The sequence below is a fragment of the Schistocerca nitens genome, chromosome 9 (genome assembly GCF_023898315.1).
Source record: "Schistocerca nitens isolate TAMUIC-IGC-003100 chromosome 9, iqSchNite1.1, whole genome shotgun sequence".
Taxonomy (NCBI): domain Eukaryota; kingdom Metazoa; phylum Arthropoda; class Insecta; order Orthoptera; family Acrididae; genus Schistocerca; species Schistocerca nitens.
Genome location: NC_064622.1, coordinates 61,152,804 through 61,170,943, shown reverse-complemented (window position 1 = coordinate 61,170,943; position 18,140 = coordinate 61,152,804). Strand labels below are relative to the sequence as shown.

The window sequence follows — 18,140 nt, the reverse complement described above, 5'->3', positions numbered from 1 at the left end:
GATTTTGGTAGTTGATTAGGAGAAGCTCATTTCTTGTCCAAAATATTATTTTTTTGTTTTCATTTAGAATAGATTTTCAGTCTTGTAGTTAATATTTACCATTATTTGTCATTTGCCCCTAATTTAAATAATAAATTTTACCAACAGGCGACAGATTGAACGAAACAAACTTGCCCGAGAGAAGCAGTTGAGGGAGGCAGCAGAGAGGGAACGCGCTGCCATGGAACAAAGGCTGGTGCAGTACCAAGAGGAGATACGGCTCGCCAATGAGGCTCTTGTGAGTGTCGCATAATCTCTTTCAAGCTGCATCCTATGGAGTGAGTGCAATTATACTACTTGAACAAAATCACTGAAATTTTTAAAAAAACTGAATTCCTTAGTAGTAGCATGAATTGGATAGATTGCTGCACATCACATGGATGAGATATTGAGCAGCAGCCATGCACATTTAAAAGTGGATTCTTGGAAAATATCAGCTTTCAGACGAAGTCTTTCATCGTATGGGAGACAAACTCACATACACTCATACAAGGAAAACTCATTCACACAGGTCCAGTCATCTTTTGAGCATTGTGGTGCCACTGCACCCGGAGACATCAGTGGTTTTCTTTGAAACATTCCACGTGGAAAAAATATATCTAAAAACAAAGATGATGTTACTTACCGAACAAAAGCGCTGGCAGGTCGATACACACACAAACAGACACACAAAATTCAAGCTTTCGCAACAAACTGACTTACCTTAGGGGGGAAAAAAGGACGGGTATACACTTGCACACACACACACACACATATCCATCCACACATATACACACACAAGCAGACATCATATATATATTAATAGAGGGAAACATTCCACGTGGGAAAAAATATATCCAAAAACAAAGATGATGTGACTTACCAAACGAAAGCGCTGGCACGTCGATAGACACACAAATATATATATATATATATATATATATATATAATAGAGGGAAACATTCCACGTAGGAAAAATATCTAAAAACAAAGATGAAGTGACTTACCAAATGAAAGTGCTGGCAGGTCGACAGACACACAAACATACACACGAAATTCTAGCTTTCGCAACCAACGGTTGCTTCGTCAGGAAAGATGAAAGGGAAAGATGAAAGGATGTTGGTTTTAATGTCTGCTCGTGTCTGTGTATGTGCGGATGGATATGTGTGTGTGTGCGCGAGTGTATACCTGTCCTTTTTTCCCCCAAGGTAAGTCTTTCTGCTCCCGGGATTGAAATGACTCCTTACCCTCTCCCTTAAAACCCACATCCTTTCACCTTTCCCTCTCCTTTCCTCTTTCCTGATGAGGCAACAGTTTGTTGCGAAAGCTTGAATTTTGTGTGTGTGTTTGTGTTTGTTTGTGTGTCTATCGACCTGCCAGCGCTTTCGTTCGGTCAGACACATCATCTTTGTTTTTAGATATATTTTTCCCACGTGGAATGTTTCCCTATATATAATAGAGGGAAACATTCCACGTAGGAAAAAAATGTGTGTGTGTGTGTGTGTGTGTGTGTGTGTGTGTGTGTGTGTGTGTGTGTGTGTGGTTGGGGAGGGGGGTGGTGGTGAGGGAGCTACTACTCGTTTCATAATTAGTTTTCATTGCTTGTACTCTTGGGTCAGTTTTTTTGTCCATTCTTCATTCATAGTGTCCTCTGGTTTTTGCTTCAAATTTTCACAAGAGGGTGAAGGATGAAATACATCTGAGAAGGAGACTTCTCAGATGTATTTCATCCTTTTGTCCCACCTTGGTGTTTCTTGCTCTCTACTCTCATGGTTGTTTTCCCAGAGGTTTTTGTTGCTTCTGCAACAAGGCTTCCCAAAACTCATTTCACTCTTCTTCACCATTTCTTGTGGTACTGGTAGCTAATTTATCCCTTGTTATTTATACATACGCATTCAGCTTTTCCACATTATTTAACTCCTAGCTCTTTCTCTTCTGTTTTCTTTGCAGTCTCACCTTGCAACTGCAGTGTTTGACTAGGTTTCCACTTTTAGTATATGGTTGCCATTCAAGTTTTCAATAGGGGTAGCATTCACAACTGTTAAGAATCTCCTTGTTCTATCATTTGTAAAACAAGGGAATGCCAACAACTCACATACAGCTGAATAATGTGTGGCACATAGAAGGACTAACACGAAGAGTGTTCACTAGCTTTCAAGCTCTGGCTCTTTTTCTAGTTGAAATTACAGACATTTATGCACACACACACACACACACACACACACACACACACACACACACACACTACAACAGCTGTGGCAACAGTCGTTATTGATTATCGATTACTGAGGGCACTTGCCTAGGCTGATGGGTGTTAGTAAGGAGTAGGTTGCCTGACAGGAGGAGTAAGGAAGGACACACAAGGCAAAGGAGGTGGAGTAGTGTGAGGCAGGAGTGGGAAAGACAGACAAATCAGTGCTAGCGGCTTCACAACATGACCAAAGTTTCGAGGGGGTACAGGGGTAGAGAGAGGAACATGGGGATTCGGGGGGATAGAGGGTGAAGGTAGAGGGGAGAGAGAGAGAGAGAGAGAGAGAGAGAGAGAGAGAGAGAGAGAGAGAGGGAGAGAGAGCCTGCAGGGGAGAGGAAGAGGGGAAAAGTTGGTGGGAGAAGGCAGTAAACGATTTGGATGTGGAATGAGTAATGTGGACAAAAACAAAAGAGAAAACAAAAAAAGGCAGGGTGAGATAATGGGAGACAGCTTAGCAGAGGTTTAGGCCAGGGGATTAGCAAGAATGCAGGGGAGACAATTCTCACCTTCATGGTTCAGAGAAACTTGTGCTGGAAGGGACTAAGTGAAGTGAAGCAACTGTTGAAGTCATTTGTGTTGTGGTGTGCAGCCTGTTCAAGAACAGGATGGTCAAGTTTGATGGTGGTCATTCATGTGAGTAGACAATTGGTTACTTGTAATGCCCACATAAAATACTGCACTGTAATTACAGCGTAGCTGATGTATAACATGGTTGTTTTCTTGCATGGCCGTGCCTTTTATATGATAGGATCATGTCAGTGTGCTTTGGTAGGTGTTGGTGGGTGGATGTAACCGGTCTTGCTCGTGGGTTGTCGACAAGAGAATGATCCGTAAGGGTCCAGAGTTGGGAGCAGGATTGCAACAGGGATGGACAAGGATATTCTGTAGTGTGGGTGGGCAGTGGAACACTACTTTGGGTGTTGTGGGCAGGATTTTGGGATGTGATATCCCCCATCTTAGGGCACAGTGAGATTGTTGAAGCCCTGGTGGAGGCTGTAGTTGAACGTTTGAAGCCCAGGATGATACTGGGTGAACTGTTGGTTTAATTGAGGTGGCCAATAAAGACAGCCAGACATCTACAAAAGGTAAAGCATTAATATTTTATTTACAATATTTACACTTAATGATTGAGATATACGAGGGTTGGAACTTAAATAGTGGCAACTATTTATTCACAGCCCCGATACAAGAGAATTACGTGGCTGCACCTGTTACTGTCCGTCAAAGTAGTCACCAGTGTTGTGTAGAACCCGTTGCCAGTGATCTGGAAGGCATAGTATACCGTTAGCAGAGCCTGTTCTGTTGATAGTGTGAATGGAGCGGTCTACTGCCTGTCAAATCTCTTGAACAGTTCTGAAGCGAATGCCAAGAAGTGGTTCCATCATCTTCAGAATCAAATCAGAGTCACAAGGACTTAAGTCTGGGAGTGTGGTGGATGCTACAGTACTTCCCAGTCTCATCGACCAAACAGAGCAGCCACAGCTTGCGTTGTAGGCGCCCGTGCATTGTCGTGCAAAATGGTGGGTGGGTTGCGCAGAAAGGGTTGCTACTTCTTTCGCAAAGCTGGTCGCAGGTGATGCTCCAAAGATGAAAAGTAATACTGTGCATTGACGGTCTGTCGTGGAGGAACGTAATGCGTTAGGATAACACCATCAGTCGTACACGAGAATCACCATAACTTTCACCATACTGGGGCTCTGATGCACTTTCCACTTTGGCGGCAACCCATAATGACGCCATTCGTTGAATTGGCATTTCAGTTTTGGCTCGTATGATGTGGTCCGTGTCTCATCCAGTGCTATGATACAGCGTAAGAAAGCCTCTCCTTCATGCTCATAGCACTCCAAGTGCGTCTAAGCAGCATCGTAATGCATCCATTTCTGCGTTTTCGTGAGGTCATGTGGAACCCATCGTGATGCAATTTTTCGCATGCCCAGTTGTTCCTTCAGGATGCGAAGTACAGTCATATGTACTAATCTGGTTCCATGGGCGAGCTCACGAATCGTGTGGCGTCGACCACTGTCCACTAATGTGGCAACAGCATGCACTACTTCGTCAGAGACGCTAGGACAACCTGTCCAATGCATGTCTGCCACAGTCTGCCAACCATCATTGAAGGCTTTTACCCAACGTGCCACTGTTCTGTACGGCAGTGCCGATTCCCTGCATGCGTCTTGAAGACCTTGATGACACTGTTATGCTGTATGACCTCTGGCACATTTCAATCTTGATCTAACTCAGTGTTCCTGTTTCGAAAACATAGTGACACTGTTACATTAGACTGCTTGCTCACAAGTGACTGTGTTTCCCTTGATTGTGTCTACACTGGTGACATGGGATGGGCGAGTCCATTTGCTCGGAGATAGGGTTGGTATGTCAACAACATGTGCTATCAGCGACAATAGTAGGTTCCATCGCATTGTGTCTCCGCAGCAGTGTTGACGCTATTTAAGTTCCAACCTATGCAGATAACTTTGAAGTGCTGTAGGTCCTTCTGTGGTACTGTGAGTAATATTCTTGATAGAAACAAATAGTCTTGAATCATGACTCAAAGGAATGAACTACATTTAGCTCCATAGTAGTCACTGATTTACATCAATGAGGAATGTTGAAGATTTGTGGTGGACCTGGATTCGAACCCAGGTCTTCTGCTACCAGACGGATGATCTGACGACTAAGCCATCAGGACGCAACTTCACAGACTACACTACCGTCCCTTCTGTCAATTTGTCAACTTATCCCCACACTACTGATGTAGTACCCCTGCCCGTTATCCTCATTATTCACAGCATTTTGCTGATTCCCCCATATATAATTAAGATGAGACTGGCCTGTGATACCTTCAGTGCAGATGCACACCACACTCGAACTCACAGGAATCTGCGAAACGCCATGAGTAGTGAGGATAACTGGCAGGTGCACCACTAAGTTGAGAATTTGGGTCTGACAGGAGTAATACTAGGGTAGTCCGTGAAGTTGTGATGACCATTATGTTCGGATGGCTTAGTGGTCAGAGCACCTACCTGATAAGCAGGAGACCCAGGTTTGAACCCTGGTCCGGTACACATCTTCAACTTTCCCCACTGATGTAAATCAATGCTGTCTATGCAGCTAAATGTCATTCATTCCTTTGTGTCTTGATTTATGATGGATGCAGGATTCTTTTAGACATGCCTGAAAGTACATACACCACATATATAATGGTCTTGAATGCTGATACAACCCGATAAGTTACTGACACATAGTAATGCTTAGAACCATTGTGATACATCAGTGTAATTCCCTCACAGCAATCTTCCATACTATGGTTGATATAAGTTCAAGGATTCACTGAGTCTAAGCAAAGCTCTGAGTGTGGCTGCCTAAAAAGATGGGCTGCCCAATCAGAATCGCAGGCAGTGGAGTCCTTTTAATTCGGCATCCTCTGGTGGCATGTATTTACCCCTGGTCAGAGACAGCAGGCGACAGAAGAGCAACCTTCTGATGGCTTGGTGGTGGGAGGCTCAAATGTTCTCCTGTGTAGCTGTGAGCAGTGTGCCAGGTGTCTTGACGAAGACTGCATCGATACTGCACTGACTGAAAAGAGGAGTGCTGCTCAGTGGCTAGTTAAGGGGTTTACTAATGTAAGAGGGGGAAGTGGCATGGGAAATCCACTTATGGATGATATTGATAGGATGTTATTTGTCAGTAGAGGCTCTGGTAAGGTTATCAGTATATTTAAATAACTCCTGCTTTCCACTGCAGATGTGGCAACCACAGGTGGTGAGGCAGTTTGGAGGAGACTTCTTGACATAGAATTGGGGACAGCTGTTGAGATGGAGGTATGTCTCCTATACATCCCTTGAATTTGTGTTCTGCTGCCCACCCAACTTACAGAATATTTTGTCCATCCCTGTTCCCATTCTCCCAATTCTGCACCCCATGGTTCATTTCCTTGTTGGCAAACTTGATGCAAAACTTGCCTTGTGCACCGACCCACCATCTCCTACCGCATCCTACTCATAGGTTCCTACCCTATAAAAGGCAGGAGTATGTGGGAAAGCAGCAACATTTTATATCAGCTTTGCTGCAATTTCCATGCAGCATTCTGTGTCAACATTACAGGTAATCAACTACCTACTCTCATGAATGGCTACTGCCATGCTGTGGTGAACTGCATACTTGACCATCCAGTTGCCAAACACGGTGCACACCACAACACAAATTACTTCCAGAGCTGCTTCTCTTTGCAAGCTATTTATGTACTCCCATCCAGCAACAGGTTTCTCTGAACAACATAGATGGAACTTCTCTCTTCTGCACAACCTGCATTCTCACAGTCCGCCTGGCCTTAACCTCTGCTAACCTTTTTCTCACTGCCTCACCTTATCTTTTTCATTTTCTCTTCTGTCCACACAACTACTTCCCAATCCAGAGTGTGCTCTGCCTTCTCCCACCACTCTTCCTCCCTCCATGCCTCTCTCTCTCTCTCTCTCTCTCTCTCTCTCTCTCTCTCTCTCTCTCTCTCTCTCTCTCTCTCCCCCTCCCCTCTCTTTATCCTTCTCACCTTCTCCCTTTCTCCTTCTCCATCTACACCTACACCTTCTTCGCTTCTCCCCCTCTCCCTTCTTTCTCTCTCTATATCTCCAGCACCTCAGAATCTCTTCTGTCTTGTTGTACAACCAATGAGTCATCGGTCTTTCCCACTCGTGCTGCCTTGTACTATCCTGCTACATCCTCCTTGCCTTTTGTGTCTACCCCCCTCTTTGCTTCCATCAGCTGAGGAAATTGCTCTCAATAATAAATAATCAATAAACAGTGTCACCACAACCGTGGCAGTGCATGTAAATGTGTGTACTTTCTACTAGAAAAGGAGTCACGCTTGAAAGCTGGCGAACACTGTTTTCTGTTGCACACACAATCCGCAGAGATTTCCATCTTCCAACACAAAAGTATCTTCCAGATAATCAATAATAAATATTTATTTTGAGTTCCTGTAAAAACTGTGCAAGGCCATGAGCTTCCAATCGCTGCTTTGATTACTCATGCATTCCTGGCATGGAGTGGTGGGTCCACATCTCAGTTGTAGTAACAGACTGGCACAGAAAATCAGTTGCATTTTTTAAAGACTTTCAGAATGTGCATGTTATGTTTGATTTCAGTCAGCTTTCAACAAATGGATCACCAATCATCTTCATATAAAATACATCATGTTCTCTCTTCTAGGGGGTCTATGATGTCAGCTATTTCACACATTTTAACTGCTGATTATCTAGTACCATATTGCACAGATTCCTGACTTTTTTATGTAGTTGTAATTTTGGTATGTCCTTCATGTGGATCATCTTGAGGAGAAATACAGTCATATTCTAATTCAGTCATTTATTTTTTCACTGTTGAAAATGAAGTAACAGACACCTTCTAAACCTACATCCATTACAGATGAATTTGCTTTACTGGACAAAAGAATCACCTTATTATGTTCAAGGCATCACTTTGTCCGTTTGACCAAAACACGCACACAACATGACTATGGTATTTGAAAAGGCTGTATAAATTAAACTGTTCTGCAGATCAAGTTGACTCTTGACTGACTTTGTTCAGCATAACAAAAACAATTTTTATTGAACTCTGTGTCTGGCAACTTTTCACATTGCTGTTATGTGCAATTGCAATCTTCCAAATTTTCTTGCTTATTTAAAAAACATGATGTATTTGTAGCAGAATTACAGTGAACTGCAAAACCTAATGAATACATCCACAATACTGAATCAGTGTGACGCAACAGCAGCTGTTATGTTTGCTGATGTTTCTTTTGGATTAATTCTAAAAAGTGACAACGGAAGGCAGCACCAGTCAAGGGACAGGTAATGAGACTTCCGTACATCGTTCTCATATGCAATGAGTCCAGTTTTCGAGTGACAGACAGCTTGTGTGTCAAGAAAATTGCGGCCCAACCTATACTCGGGTGGTCTTTTTAACACAGGGTTGTACCCTAAGCTATGCTCTAGCTTGGTCTACAAAGTGTTAAATACAGTCTAAAACCATTGTTAGTGGCATCTTCAGTGTCATAAATTTTCATTTTCATCAAAAGGGCTTTATCCTTTTCACAGCGCATAAATCATGCAGCAGTTGAGAAGAACTATCTCTATTGATCCTAATACCTACACAGACAAACAAGTATTTCTTTTTCCTGTGCTACGTTCATGACTGCAAGACAGCAGTGATTGTATGTAAGTGACTCCGGCCCGCTTTAGGAATAACTTCAACGTATGGAGTATAAATATGGATGTGGATTTTCCCTGCTTGTCCATCCCTTACTCTTATGTTTGTTGATATATGGTGATAAAAAAATAAAAAAAAAGTACTATCTGATGCAGTTCTACTCACAAAATATTTTCCTCTTCTAGCAACATTCATCTGAGAAATCAGTTGTGTTGCTGTTATTTACCTGTATTTACTAGCCTTGTTGCAGCCATAAAATACTTCATGGACGTGTTCAATATTTGAGATGCACAAGTAGTCCATAATTTGTATATACTGATATTTGCATAATTATGAGGGAAAGTCATAAAGTCTTCCTTGATCTCATGGTCTGTTATTTGCGCATATTTATGTAAATATTTAGTACTGCTTCTGTGACTACATAATTGTGTGGGTGATGTAGTCTAAGCTGCACTGAATATAGCAAAATAGAAACGAAAATCATTGCCATTTGTTAGTGAAACCAACTATGTTTTGACACTCTTTCCAGAGACGCTCAGAGGAAACAGCAGACCTGCTGGCAGAGAAGTCTAGGGTAGCTGAAGAAGAAGCAATGCTGCTCAGTCAGAAGGCCGCAGAAGCTGAACAGGAAATTACGCGGCTGAGGCTTGGGGCTATGAAAGTGAGTGTGTAGGCTGCCAGTAAATATGAAATAACGTGTTTTGATTGCTACATGTTTGCATGTAATATTTATAAATTTTGCTTTTGTTTTGTAGATATAAGGAGATACTAAGGTGCAACCACTCTGTTTTTCTTGTATGACAAAACTGCAAACATTACCAAAGAAAATATTAAAGGTGGTATTCATAAAATGTAAAGGAAAGAACTTCAGCAATTAGTAACAAAAGTGGGTTTTTTAAAAGCACAATGTATTTTGAGACAAGAAGTCATATCTTCAGGTGCTTAACATATTCTGTTTTTATTCTTACATGGTAGTTCCCATTGGCCCTTTTAAATTCAAGGATGAATCAAATATAAAGGGGATTTTTGTTCCTGAGCATCAATAGGTCGTAGGACTGTACCCACACTTTTAGTATTGTTGTGTGGTGCTATTAGGAGTGGGGGGGGGGGGGGGGGGGGGGGGGGGAAAGCTGGCCATCACATACATCTAACAGCTTCATTAGTAAAGCTAATGACGCAGGAGCAAAAGGTGGACCCCTCCTCTGTGCTATGCATAATTTTAAAATTTCTGTCTTGTGAAGGAGTTCAAGTTTTGAAAGTTTCCGGAGGCACAGTTCAATGATCATTGTCAAGGACACGTGTTTGTCTGGCCTAAAGAGTTCCAGGAAGGTTGAGAACGTGTAGGAAATTGGCAACACAATTGCTGTCCTCAGACAAAAATAGTCATGCTGTTCCTGACATTTTTTAAGGCGACTGACAGGCGAGAGTATTGAAAATCACATAGCAGATCAGAATAAGTTATGGGAGCTGTCAAGCGACCTACAGTTTCGTAAAGTGTGTTCCAGATAGATCCCTTGCCTTTTGACCGAAAAGAAGAAGTTGAGACATTTGGAGGTCGGTCAGGGGCTTACAGCAAGGTTTATGAAAAAGGTGTCGCATTTTATTAATCTGATCATTACCTGCGATGAAACTCCCGAATACAAACAAGTCAGGGTGGAGGAAAAGGGAGGGAGCCCCAGTGAAAGCCAAGAGTCAGCTGTCAGCTGGCAACTTTCTTTCAACCATTATTATTATTATTATTATTATTATTATTATAATATTTTTGCCCCCCCCCCCTCTCGACTGGCAAAGATTTTGCTCATTGACTTTTTTCCATGAGTAACGCATGCTCAGTGCTATGTATTGCTGCTAGCTGTTGAAGGAGGTGAGGGATGCATAACACCACAAAAGATGAGACCAACTGATTTGATAGTTCACATTCCTCCATGACAATGCCAGGCCCCATACTGAAACTGTCTCCAAACTTCAGGAAATGCACTGGACTCAACTTGACAATCATTCTTATAGCCTAGACTTGTCACCATGCAATTTCTATTTGGACGTCTGAAAGAGGTTCTAGAAGGCATTGATTTGAAGATTATGAGGGTGTGGAGGAATTTGTGCGCAATTGGCTCCTGAAGCAACAAGCTTCATTCTATGAAGCTGTGATAAAACCTCCTTGTCACTGGGGAAAATGTATTTCTAAAGTTGGAAACTGTGTGGAAAAATAAATTGTAATTGCCTTTTGTTTTTCAAGAAGTGATTTTTTGAATAAAATCCCATTTATATTTGATTCACCCACGTAAATATATTTTAGTCTCATGATGAAATAAATGTGAGTAAAATAATGCAGTTGTCAAAAATAATTTACTTGCTCTGTCTGCAGTTGTGGAGACTTGCAGTCTTGGTAAATCATGTTGGACAAACATGGATAGACACAGTAGATTTGATTTCCTTTCACCAACATTTTCAATCTGTATGCACATTGCAAAAACATATACATGTCAACCAGTAACTACATTTAAAAAGATATTGAACTTTTTTTTCTGATATAAAAAGATTAAAAATGTTCAGTATATTTGTATGTAGTTATTCCTTTGACATGTTTACATTTTTTGTAATTTACATATGTTATGAAAACGTTAACTTGCAAAGGGCAAGTGAGTGTAATGCGTAAATCTGTTTTTGTACTGTGTAACATACATTTACTGAAAGTCTTTTAGACTGCCATTAGAAAATGGCGAATTGCCAGATGTTTGTAACTTCCTGCCACAATATTTTGGCGCAGTCTTCTGGCCGTCATCAGGTGATACTGGCGAAAACGCACTGGGCTTTGGTATTTACGACCCTGCCAGCACATGTGTGGTGGATTCACTTAGCGTTGCATGTGCATTACTTGAGTGCATTAGATTCTGCTGCACCATGCGCCCTCTGTGGTGAAAACTCGCCACATCGATATCAATTCGATTGTCTTCTCATGGTTCCATCGCAGAACTACATCGGCTATAGAGGATTTGAAGTTTCCAATGAATGGATTCCATGCTGAATTCAATTGAAAACCACCGCCTCAATTAATAAGAGACTCACTGTCAGACAGTCGTATTTCCACGGATTCATTAATAACAGAACTCCAAAAGTCAGACGTATGGGCCACAATTTTGGTCTCACTGTCATTCATTACGTGACCAGTGGAAATACAGTGTTTGGTGATGGCAGACTTACAAGGCTGAAGGAAGTGAGTATGTCGCTGATGTTCTCCAATGCAATCCTTCACAATATGTGTCATTTGCCCTACATAAGATTTGCCGCATTCACACGTAATCCTGTAAACACCTGCCTTGCACTACTCTAGGTCGTCTTTGACAGATCCCAATAGTGACGAACTTTTTGCAGGAGGGCAAAAGATTGCTTTCACATTGCACTGAGATATTACCAATATATGGTAAATAGGCAGTTGTTTTAAAGGCCTCTTCCGCTTCTTCGCTCTGTCTCTTACAGGACTGCAGCGCTTTCTCCACTTGCTGGGATGAATACCCATTCTTCAGAAACACAATCTGCAGGTGCTGCAGTTCCACTTGCAAACTATTGGTATCAGATATGACGCGGGCTCGGTGAATCGAGGTCTTCAAAACACCCATTGTTTGTGCCAGATGGTGGCACCAAGGAGCTTGTAAGTAAAGGTCTGTGTGAGTGGCCTTTCTGTGTACTGAATGACCAAGTGTGCCATCGCTTTTACGTCTAAAAATGGCAGGAAACCCTCCTCCTCCAACTCCATAGAAAATTTTACCTTTTTATGGAAGATTTTGAGGAGCGAGCACTTGTCTCAGCCACTTTTAAAACAGCAGTATTTTGGCGATATGTTGATGACACTTTTATAGTTTGGGTCATCTGTGAGTGTTCCTACAACATCTGAACTCCATACACGAAAACATAAAATTTACTATGGTGTTGGAGAAGGAGGGTTGCATGCCAATTTTAGACATCTTGGTGTGACATAAGAGTGATGGCACACTTTGTCATTCAGTATATAGAAAGGCCACTCACACAGACCTTTACTTGCAAGCCACTAGTTGCCACCATCTGGCACATACAATGGGTGTTTTGAAGACCTTGATTCACCAAGTCCATGTCATATCTGATACCAATTGTATGCAAATGGAACTGGAGACCTGCAGATTTTGTTTTTGAAGAAAGGGTATTCATCCCAGCAAGTGGAGAAAGTGCTGCAGTCCTGTAAGATACAGAGATAAGAAGAGGAAGATGCCTTTAAAAACAACTGCCTATTTACCATATATTGGTAATATCTCAGTGCAAATAGGAAGAATACTAAAAAAATATAATGTGAAAGCAATCTTTCACCCACCTTACAAAAATTTCGTCACTGTTGGGATCTGTCAAAAACGACCTAGAATAGTGCTAGGCAGGTGTTTACAGGATTCCGTGCGAATGCGGCAAATCTTATGTAGGGCAAACGACACACATTGTGCAGGATTGCATTGTAGAACGTCAGTGACATACTCCCTTCCTTCAGCCTTGTAAGTCTGCCATCACCGAACACTGTATTTCCACTGGCCATATAATGAATTACAGTGAAACCAAAATTGTGGCCCATATGTCTAACTTTTGGGGTTCTGTTATTAATGAATCTGTGGAAATACAACTGTCTGATAGTGAGTCTCTTATTAATCGAGGCGGAGGTTTTCAATTGAATTCAGCATGGAATCCAATCGTTGAAAAAGTTCAAATTCTCCGTAGCTGGCATAGTTCTGTGATGTAACCTCGGGAAGACAGTCGAATTGGTATCGATGCGGCGAGTTTTCAGCACGCAGAGCACGCAGCGCAGCAGAATCGAATGCACTCAAGTAGCGCATGCTTAATGCCATGTGAATCCATTATGCATGTGCCGGCAGGGCCATAAATACCAGAGCTCAGTGCTTTTTCACCAATATCATCTGAAGATGGCCAGAAGACTCTGCGCCGAAATATTGTTGCAGGAAGTTACAAACATCTGGCAGTTCACCCGAAATTTTGTGGAACAATATGTATGCCGGTAAAGTTTTAAATCTCACATAAATTATTACTGATAATTACTATATTTTAGACATTTTTGTTTTTTCACAGTACTAAAATGTGTTTATTTAATAGGACTAGGGGGAACTACCATTTATGAATAATGGAAAAAGAAATATGTTAAACACCAAAGATGGTCCTTCTAGGCTCAACATGCTAGCTGCTTTAAATAAAAACCACATTTGTGACTGAAGCCTGATGTTCTTTCCTTTATATTTTACAAATGTAAATAGTCGTTGCTTAAACAATAGCTACTATGAGGGAATTTGAGAATTTTAGTTTATATTTTCTATCCTTCTGCCTATTTTAAAACCTTGGTCTGAGCTAAATGCATATGAATTGGCACATCTGAGTTTAATATTGTTAGTATAAGAAAGAAATGTAATTAGGTCTAATTATACAAACATTAAACCTAAAGTTGTTCTCGCCAGAAAAAGCATAGAAAATTTGCATGAATATTGCTTTCTGAGAAACTGCATCATAACATATTGCCATAATCAAGACATTTATTCCACATAAATACATTTTTGCTGCTTTTGTGTTGTTTTTTATATTGAATATCAACAACGTTTTAAATAATTTGTACTTCTCATGAGATAATCAGCAATATTAATGCAGAGCGTTTCTATGATGATTTTAAACCTGTAAAAGCATTTAAAAATTATTGAATAAGTTACAGAATTCTTTAATAAAAGCTGAAGAAAAACATGAAAGTTTCACAATTAACTGATCTCTGTTGATCCATTATGGACTGTGGGACAACGGCTGGCATGTATTTCTTGATGCAATAATTTAAAACGGCTGTATGTATCGTAGAATTTTGTTTGCTGTATCAAAAGTGGATGTCCGGTTGCTCCAGATCAGTTAATTTCTTGATGCAATAATTTACCAACAGCCATATGTTTGTAGAAATTTATTTTATGAATTTCTTATATGCTACCAGTTTCAGCATTACATTGATGCTATCTTCAGGCCCCACACATCATAGTCATAAAATCGCTATACACGGAATTTGCAAACTGCCCCAGTCTGTGTCGCCTGGCCACCAAGAACTGTTGCATGGCGATTTGATTCACGGATCCAATTATATGGATCCTTCCATGTATAACGATTACACTTCTTTAAAGGTTGTTTCTTTTTAATACGTTTCAGCCCAACTCTTATGTCTGCTACAAGCAAGTTGTGATCTTATTGACATCAGCTCCAGGGAAAGTCTTAGACATCCTGATGCTATTTCTAAATCTTTGATTGGTTAAAATGTAATCCATCTGATACCTGGCTTTATGACTTGGGCTTTTCCATGTATTTGCTTATGATTCCTGAACCAGGTGTTGGTAATTACAAAGTCAAGGCTCTAACGAAATTCTACCAGTTTATCTCCATAATCTCCAACAACATTTCATGCGTGCAACGCACCACCACACTGTTCCAGTGCCCCATCATCACTGTTCCTATTTGACCTTTCCCATTTTCTTCAAACACTTCTTCTGTCTGATCCTCTACCTCATTTCCTTCCGATGTAGGCGTCTACACTTGAACAAATCAGGTGCCAACAGGGTAACTCATTACCTTCATTAGTCTCACTGTGTCACTGACAGGCATTATCTGGATTATGTTCTTATTCAGATTCTCCTTGTAAATCATTTTATACTCTCCAGAAACTAACTCTCCATCTCCTTCCCATCACACTTCAAAAAGTTCTAAAACACTCACGTTATATCTCTTCATGTCTTTCTTTATATTTTCTAGTTTATCTTTCTCGTTGATTGTTCTCACATACCAAGTTCTTCTGGAAATTTCAGTCTTCTTCTTATTTAATCTCTCAGTGCACTGTGTTTATACTTGAGACCAAATAATTCACAACAACAGCCTTGGCTGTGGCAGGTCATGTAGTAATAATTCTGTTCTGAACTTCATTACAGACAGAAGAGGAGAAAGTTCATTTGGAACGAAAGACGAGGGAAGCTGAAATGTTGACTGCAAGGTTAGTTGACGAATCAGAGAGACGGGCAGCAGAAGCAGAGAGATTAAAGGATGAGCTTATCAAAGCTCGTCTTGCTGAGAAGCAAGCCAAGGAAAAATTACTAGAGTTCCTGTCACGCAGTGCCTATACAAATATAGCTGTGAGTAACAGTTTAGATAGCTCATTCTTGGGCATCATTTTTTCTTTTTCATAATAATGAACAATTATGACAATTTATTACGGCACTTTATTAGAGGCGTTTGCCACAAAATATTTAGTAACAATACCTAGCCATCACAAAACTACTTCAATGTACCATGATCATGTTTATATGCTGAATTTTTTAAAGTAATTTGGGTATAGCTTGTTCCTTTGTAGTGTTATTTTTTGTTGTAATATAAGGATATAATTACTTTGTTTTCTTGTTTATTTATTAACACAGAGAACTTTTTATTGTTACATATTCAGTTCTGTTGAATGTTCACTGTTTCCTGTTACTGATTTTTTTCCCCGCTCACCATTCATAATAGACTAGTCATTCATCTCTCAAACATACTAACATTATACTCGGACGATTTAACTGTTCAAGTTTTGCTGTGTAACAGACTGAATTTTTTAAACTATTTTTGTAAATCTTCACTTTTTTTCCTTTATATTTGATTGCAGTTTCTTTCTTTCTTTAAAAATATGATGGCCTTTTGGCTCTAATGAATTACATCTAACATTAAATTCAGAAAGTGTAAACTTTCCTGTTATTGAGTGTAAAAGCTCAGTTGAATTAGTGAAAAGGCTTGGTGCCCAAGAAATTTTCTGACATGCATTACACAGAAAACACATGAGTGTCTACATCCATATTCATAATTTGTAAGGTACCAAATGCTGTTGGCAAATAATACGTTATCAGTATTACTTACTCTCACAATTGACTGACATGATCTTGTTTGTATGTAGTAAAATATAAAATTTTCTTAAAATAATTTACATTTGCACACTTTAAAATTTTAGAAAAAGCCCTTCTTAAAGCCTGCCTTTTACAGTACACCATTTATCTGAAAAACTTTGCATTTGTGTACAGTCAATATTTGAAGCTTAATGTATGTAAAGATTACAGAAGCACAAGTCATTGAATAGACAGTTTCATAAGTGTCATATGGAATTATTTGACACTTCAGTTAAGTGATTAAAACATAGCGGACTGGAACAGTTTGTGGTAAAGATATAGATGATGTTGTCACTGTGATTCTCAGTATTGGATTAACACAGAGTTGTTGCTCACATTTTGCCTTTGTCAAGTGTGCTTACTATTTCATTCGGCCATGTTTTAAACACCTCTTTGACGATGAATAACAAATAGCATGCAAGAAAATAGTAACTTCTACTTTAGGAAATATGATTCTGTAAGTACTGCATGCAGCTTTACTGTATGATTAAATGATGATGGTGTCCTCTTGGGTAAAATATTCCAGAGGTAAAATAGTCCCCCATTCGGATCTCCGGGCGGGGACTACTCAAGGGGACGTCATTATCAGGAGAAAGAAAACTGGCGTTCTACGGATCGGAGCGTGGAATGTCAGATCCCTTAATCGGGCAGGTAGGTTAGAAAATTTAAAAAGGGAAATGGATAGGTTAAAGCTAGATATAGTGGGAATTAGTGAAGTTCGGTGGCAGGAGGAACAAGACTTTTGGTCAGGTGAATACAGGGTTATAAATACAAAATCAAATAGGGGTAATGCAGGAGTAGGTTTCATAATGAATAAAAAAATAGGAGTGCGGGTTAGCTACTACAAGCAGCATAGTGAACACATTATTGTGGCCAAGATAGACACAAAGCCCATGCCTACTACAGTAGTACAAGTTTATATGCCAACTAGCTCTGCAGAAGATGAAGAAATTGAAGAAATGTATGACGAGATAAAAGAAATTATTCAGGTAGTGAAGGGAGACGAAAATTTAATAGTCATGGGTGACTGGAATTCGTCAGTAGGAACAGGGAGAGAAGGAAACATAGTAGGTGACTATGGATTGGGGGGAAGAAATGGAAGAGGAAGCCGCCTTGTAGAATTTTGCACAGAGCACAACTTAATCATAGCTAACACTTGGTTCAAGAATCATAAAAGAAGGTTGTATACCTGGAAGAATCCTGGAGATACTAAAAGGTATCAGATAGATTATATAATGGTAAGACAGAGATTTAGGAACCAGGTTTTAAATTGTAAGACATTTCCAGGGGCAGATGTGGATTCTGACCACAATCTATTGGTTATGAACTGCAGATTGAAACTGAAGAAACTGCAAAAAGGTGGGAATTTAAGGAGATGGGACCTGGATAAACTGAAAGAACCAGAGGTTGTAGAGAGTTTCAGGGAGAGCATAAGGGAACAATTGACAGGAATGGGGGAAAGAAATACAGTAGAAGAAGAATGGGTAGCTCTGAGGGATGAAGTAGTGAAGGCAGCAGACGATCAAGTACCTAAAGGCGAGGGCTAATAGAAGTCCTTGGGTAACAAGAAATATTGAATTTAATTGATGAAAGGAGAAAATATAAAAATGCAGTTAATGAAGCAGGCAAAAAGGAATACAAACGTCTCAAAAATGAGATCGACAGGAAGTGCAAAATGGCTAAGCAGGGATGGCTAGAGGACAAATGTAAGGATA

The 18,140-nt window shown here is 40.3% G+C and overlaps 1 protein-coding gene and 1 non-coding gene across 2 annotated transcripts in view; both read left to right on the top strand.

The window, feature by feature from the left end:
* LOC126204462 (merlin) overlaps positions 1-18,140 on the top strand; it is a 156,944-nt gene that overhangs the window by 68,810 nt on the left and 69,994 nt on the right. Inside the window, exons 7-9 of the mRNA XM_049938849.1 lie at positions 148-277; positions 9,003-9,134; positions 15,445-15,645. Of these exons, the coding sequence (XP_049794806.1) occupies positions 148-277; positions 9,003-9,134; positions 15,445-15,645 (463 nt within the window). The remainder of the gene's footprint in view (positions 1-147; positions 278-9,002; positions 9,135-15,444; positions 15,646-18,140) is intronic.
* Positions 5,262-5,334, top strand: Trnai-gau (transfer RNA isoleucine (anticodon GAU)). Its single transcript has one exon. It is a non-coding gene; the product is annotated as a tRNA-Ile (tRNA).